The sequence below is a fragment of the Salmo salar genome, chromosome 03 (assembly GCF_965601325.2).
Source record: "Salmo salar chromosome 03, fSalSal1, whole genome shotgun sequence".
NCBI classification, from domain to species: domain Eukaryota; kingdom Metazoa; phylum Chordata; class Actinopteri; order Salmoniformes; family Salmonidae; genus Salmo; species Salmo salar.
The window spans coordinates 62544770-62550794 of record NC_138293.1 but is presented as its reverse complement, the minus strand read 5'-3'; the positions used below and the strand labels follow the sequence as shown (position 1 = coordinate 62550794).

The 6025-nt window shown below is 46.1% G+C and overlaps 1 protein-coding gene across 3 annotated transcripts; it reads left to right on the top strand.

Moving 5' to 3' along the window:
- The first annotated feature begins 469 nt into the window (after positions 1-469).
- LOC106601016 (2',3'-cyclic-nucleotide 3'-phosphodiesterase) lies at positions 470-5551 on the top strand. 3 transcript variants are annotated; one of them, XM_014192862.3, is made up of 4 exons: positions 470-640; positions 2063-3613; positions 3718-3845; positions 4649-5551. In XM_014192862.3, the coding sequence occupies exons 2-4, from the start codon at positions 2083-2085 to the stop codon at positions 5111-5113; spliced, it is 2124 nt and encodes a 707-aa protein (XP_014048337.2). In that variant the 5' UTR covers positions 470-640; positions 2063-2082; the 3' UTR covers positions 5114-5551. The 3 variants fall into 3 exon arrangements, with proteins under 3 accessions (XP_014048337.2, XP_014048338.2, XP_014048339.2); XM_014192863.3 differs by having other exon boundaries at positions 515-640; positions 2050-3613; XM_014192864.3 differs by lacking the exon at positions 470-640 and adding an exon at positions 979-1253.
- Positions 5552-6025: the final 474 nt, after the last annotated feature.

Here is a 6025-nt window from a genome sequence, read left to right as displayed (position 1 = left end):
CTGATTACAAGGCTAGTTCCCTTTCTGCACTCTGATATCATTGTTTCAGACTGGCATGCTGACAATGCTGTTATTCACTAGGTAGCTGATTCCCTTTATATGGGTATTAAGAAATCCTGCCATGTTATCAGATCAAAAATGGATTAGACTCATCTGATCTCATTAAGTCCCCAAACTGCAAATTTCCATTACAGAACATGCATTTCTGGAAACATTTTATACAGAGCTTTATTTTTCAAGGAGTTTGTGTTGTGGAAGCGGACCTAAAATCATTAACTGCCAAAATATAAAATGACTCATTGTTGTCACTTATGCCATGAATTATCAGACTTTCTGGCATTATTGCCATGGGTTATGGAATTTCAATTCAACAAAACGCATATTTAATTTTCTTCTCCAGGTCTACATTGTCATTGCTGGGCCGTTCGCGTTGATAAGAGCGGGGGCGCGCAAACGATAGGAAGCACCCCACCCTCAAGAGCACTAAGCCTTGCGCGTGCTCAAGAGACAGTAGTTTCCGTTTTGTTTCCTGCGTGTTGTGGGCAGATTTCTGCGCGGAGCGCCGACTGTCCACTGCTTGCCAGCTTTGAAAACGCCTAAATTGCAGAGTCAGCGGCATACTCCTGACACAACAGGCACGGTAAGAAACCTCCGTCGGTAATCTCGTCCCATTCATAGCAATATGGTAGTTAGCCTAAATCGCCCGATTAAAAGCTGCTGTCATATAGTACGATCTTATAACTTGACTGAAGTGATCAGAATTTTCAGACATACTCGCATTTCAGACAGCCTATTTCAAAACTAAAGAAATTGTATCGTTATTGTTCAGACGTGGCATCTAAATTTGGACATGACATTGCCACGCTGATTTTTGTTGTATCTGTAGCGTGGTGATTGCATTGCAGCCACTCCCCGTTTCACCATTTCATTGTTACATGGCAGTAGCCGCGTTTACACAGTCGCACTCAAAACATTATTCTCATCTGACCGCCTTTTCCTGAATATTCACTTCCTAGAAATATTGGCCATTGAGCTGTTTCGAATGTCGTTTGTTTCTTGGGCAACTTTTCTAGACTGTAACGGGATGACCATGATTTTTTTTGTCATCTAATTTCACGACTCAATAGGCCATTGTGCTACTGACCGTCTGCTACTCAAAAATTATAATTTCTACGTACTTCTCTTGGTGTTACTTGCGATTTTTATTCAAGTGCGTTTTAAAGAGGATATACGAGCCCTTGTCCACACAAAAGGTTGGTATAATCAGTCGCAGGTGTTCATTTCTCACCCCGGCCTAGTCGTCGGAGGCTGAGTACGCCTCTACCTTTCTATTCGGCAATTTTGCGTAGCCTATATCTGAATCTTTTCCATTAGTCGATCTAATTCAGTACCAAATTGGTTATGCGTATTTTATCGGTTTTATGGATGAATGTTCATGCATTCTAATTGGCGTTTTGTTTCTTCCCCAGTTACGTTTTTCCCACCTAACGTTACACGTATAATGCAGACTGGCAGTCGTTCAAGCCGATTATGTGGATGTTTTGCGAATTGAGCCATGAAGGCATACATTACACATATCCTCGTCTCACACACCACTCCAAATATGCCATCTGTGCTTAAACCATTTAGTAATCAGGTCGATAGAGCCAAGCCAACCACCCAATGCCTTTGTCAACCCGGCAGAGGCCTTGCCCACGATGAGCTCTGGGTCCGCAGGACTCCAGAGGGGCGACACAGAGAAACCGCTGCAGTACAGTAATTAAATAAGGATTCTGCTCCTCCCTATAACGCTTATTAGCAATACCAGAATATATCAGTTGACTCCCTCACTCAGATAAGTGTGGTATCCCAAATATTTGCACAAAAGGGAAGAGTTGTCCAATTTTGTACTTTTTTTTTTACAGCTTGAAGTTTAAATGAATTCCAGCGCCATTGCATTGTTTGTATACTGTACAGTTTTATTTTGATCAAGTTCCTGTTTTCCCTATGTATTGAATTTGTATCATATCATTGCATGTACTTTCATGTTAAATCTTTTGTCTAAACCAGTGTTTATCATTAGGTCCATTGAGGAACCCAGATATGGATGCTGAGCAGAACCAGGTGTTGGACACCGCGTCAGAGACTGGAGAGCAACAGGAGACTGGATCAGGAGACTGCCCCCAGTCACAACTCGACTCTCCAATAGAGCCTGCAGAATCACCAGTGACTAGGCAAGAAATGGAGCATTTGCAAGATGTGGTGACAGAATCAGGAAGGTCAGAAGAAATGCAAGAGACGGCGCCTAAAGCAGAAAAATCACCAAAGAAATTGGTTGTATCTCCTGAGAAGGTTCCAGAGACCTCTACAGAAGTTGTGACTAAAGCAGCGACGTACCCAGGAAAACAACCAGAACTAGAGAGCTCAACAGAGGTCTCTGAGCCAGCTACAGCAATGTACGTAGAACGTGAAAACATCCAGACCGCAGAGCCCAAAAAGCAGCCAATGCCAGAGAAAACACCAGAGCCTCTAGCAGAGAATAACATTGAAACTGCGCCAGAGAAAATGGCAGAACCCGTCCCAGAGGCTGTTAAACTGTCTGAGCAGGCAGCACCCAAGCCTGTCACACAGCCAGAATCTGAGGATGTGAAACTGCTCGAACCAGAAGAGAAAGAGCCTGAGCAATCTGAGAAGCAGGCAGAATCTTGTATTGTGTTGGAGGTGGCGCCAGAGATGCCAGCGAAGCCTGAAACTGTAAAGGAAGTGGAGGCAGACAAACAGACCGAAGCTGAAATTGTACCGGAACCAGAGCCAAAGAAACCAGTAGCAGCTGAGACTGTGAAGAAAGTGGAAGCAGAGAAACCAGTAGCAGCTGAGACTGTGAAGAAAGTGGAAGCAGAGAAACCAGTAGCAGCTGAGACTGTGAAGAACGAGAAACTGGTAGAAGCTGAAATGGTAAAAGAAGTAGAGTCAGAGAAACAGGCAGGTGGTGATGCAGTGGAGCGGCAGAAGGCAGAAGTTGATGTGCAGGTCCCTGCTCCTGGCACTCTGTCTTTCGCTTTCCTGGAGCATGAGCAGACCAAAGCCACCCTTCGCACCTCTCGCACTCTAATCATCCTCAGAGGTCTCCCTGGCAGCGGCAAGAGCCTCTTGGCACGTGCCATTGCAGATAGCTACCAGGGTCTCTGCACTGTCTGCTGTGCTGATGACCATGGTGTGAAACCGGAGAGTCCAGAAGCATCGGCAGATGGGTACAAGGCTTTTGACGATGCTGTGGTAGCCTGCTGCAGTGTAGGAACATCTGCTCAAGTGATAGTGGTGGATGACACCAACCATACCCATGATCGGCTGGCCCGTCTGGGGGAGGTGGCAGAGCAGCACCGGCTGGTGGCCATGTTTCTGGAGCCCCGCACTGAGTGGAGCAGAGACTTGCCACAGTTGGCCAAGAGAACTCTGCGGGGGCTAGAGGAAGCCCAGATCCAGGCCATGAAAGTTCCTCTTGAGGAGACGTCCCTGCCCCTTTTCTTTGGCTGGTTCCTTCTCCCTGGCATCCAGGACAAGGTCAGGTGCACGTCCATGGATTTCCTGAAGACGCTGGACACGCTTGAGGCCTTCAAGAAGCACTTGCCTGACTGTGAGTTTAGCACAACTGATTCACAGAATTATTGTTTAGATCTAAATCAGATTTTAGTCTCTTGAGCTTGACTGTGACAACTGAGCTTGCTTTGTTTTTTTCAGTCACTGTTGAGGCTGAGAAAGAGGTGGACCTGGAGCAGTATTTCCAAGCCAATGGCGCTCTTCATTGCACTACCAAATTCTGTGACTATGGCAAGGCTGAGGGAGCCAAGGAATATGCAGACAAATCAGTAAGTCTGAAAGAATATTGAACAGAAAATATAAACGCAACAATTTCAACGATGTTACTGAGTTACAGTTCATATAAAGAAATCACTCGATTTAAATATTAATTTAAGCCCTAATCTATGGATTTCACATGACTGGGCAGCAGTGGGCCACCCACTTGGGAGCCGGGCCCAGCCAATCAGAATGTTTTCCCCCATAAAAGGGTTTTGTTACAGACAAATACTAATCCGTTTCATCAGCTGTCCAGGTGGCTGGTCTCATACAATCTCGCAGGTGAAGAAGCCGGATGTGGAGGTCCTGGGCTACCCTAGTTACATGTGGTCAGCGGTTGTGAGGCCAGTTGGACGTACTGCCAAATTCTCTAAAATGATGTTGGAGGCGGCTTATGCTAGAGAAATTAACATTAAATTCTCTGGTAACAGTTCTGGTGGACATTCCTGTAGTCAACATGCCAATTGCACGCTCTCTCAACTTCTGTGGCATTTTTGTGACACAACTGCAAATTAGTGGCCTTGTCTCCAGCACAAGGTGCACCTCTGTAATGATCATGCTGTTTAATCAGCTTCTTGATATGCCACACCTGTCAGATGGATGGATTATCTTGGCAAAGGAGACATGCTCACTAACAGGGATATAATATAAACAAATGTGTGCACAAAAAAAGCAAAATAAGCCTTTTGTGCATATGGTTAATTTCTTGATCTCTTTCAACTCATCTCAATCTGATGACCAGTGCATTGTTTAAATTTATTTTCACTTTTCAGTGGACTGTTTTGAAATATCATCTTTTCTTTTCCCACTCTAGGCTGTTAAAGAGTTGTATGGCTCTGCGTTCGAGCTGTCTCTCAGTGCACTCTTCGTCACACCTCGCACTGTTGGGGCCCGGGTTTCACTCTCTGAGGATCAGTTAACCCTGTGGCCTGCCGACGCTGAGAAGGAGGCAGTCCCTCTAGTCCCGGCTGCCGCCACACTGCCCGCTGGCAGCCGTGCCCACATCACCCTGGGCTGTGCGGAGGGCGTTGAGGCAAAGCAGACGGGCTTCGACCTGCTGGAGATCCTAGCGCTGCAGCAAGAGGGTCAGGAGGGGGAGCTGGTGGAGGAGATGGAGCTCGGCTCCCTGGCCTACTACGGCAAGGGGAGGTGGCTGCTCAGTCTGAGGGAGCCCGTCTCCGCCCAGGCCTGCTTCTCCAGCCTCTACGGGCCCAAGAAGGCCGACGCGACCAAGAAAGACGGGGACAAGAAGAAGAAGCAAAAGTGCACCATACTGTAAAGGAGAGGGGGAAGGTGGTGGTAGTGGATGGCTCGGGATGAGTGGCGTACTAGTGTTCTGATTTGTCTGTGGGGAGGTTTGTGTGTTTGTGCTACTGTTGGGGTTTGGGAGGCGTCGTTGATATCCACCCCAAATCCACAAGCTGTGTGCCTTTCTCTATTGCTTTGCTGCACAACCCAAGAGGCCTTTAAACCACAGTTTAGGTCAAGCTTAGCATCTTGTTCAGTGTCTTGTCATGAGTTTTAGTGCCATAGTTGCAATTGGATAGGATTTCTGTAGACAAGGCCTGATTTCATGGCTCAGATGTAGTACTGCTTCACCTAGTACCGCTTCTCCCCGTTTGTGACCACTATTTTTTCCCTACTCAATTAATGTCTAACACTATATACAACCCCTTCCACATATGTCAATGTTAAGCATTTAGATGTGTTTTCATGTTTGGTGTGAGTGGCTCAAGTAGTATTTTCATTGCATGCCAGGTTTAGCAGATGTAGCTCTAGTCATGATTAGCTTGTTTGCAAAAGAAGTTGCACATCTCTTTCAGTAATTTCTCGTGACACTGGTAATTTCCTGTGATTAGTCAGTCAGCCCTGTCATGTGTTTGTGCATTTGTGTGTGTGTTTGGTACGACGGAAAGAGCTGGGTAATTTCATAAGTAGCTCATGGGCCAAAAAGGGTGTCTGTGTGCTTGATCTGATGAACTGTGAATGTCATTCATAGAGGCCATTCCTAATTAACTCTTTTTGCACGATGCAGCAGAAATCAAAGGGAGAGTGCTGATGAATGTGCAGTTTGTTTCATTAGCTGGCACTTGGTACTTATCAAATGCTGTGAAACCAAGGCCACAATTTGCAATATTCTGTAGTATAGGAGACTGCAGTCTGGGATCATCCCTCTTTCTGTTAACCAGTT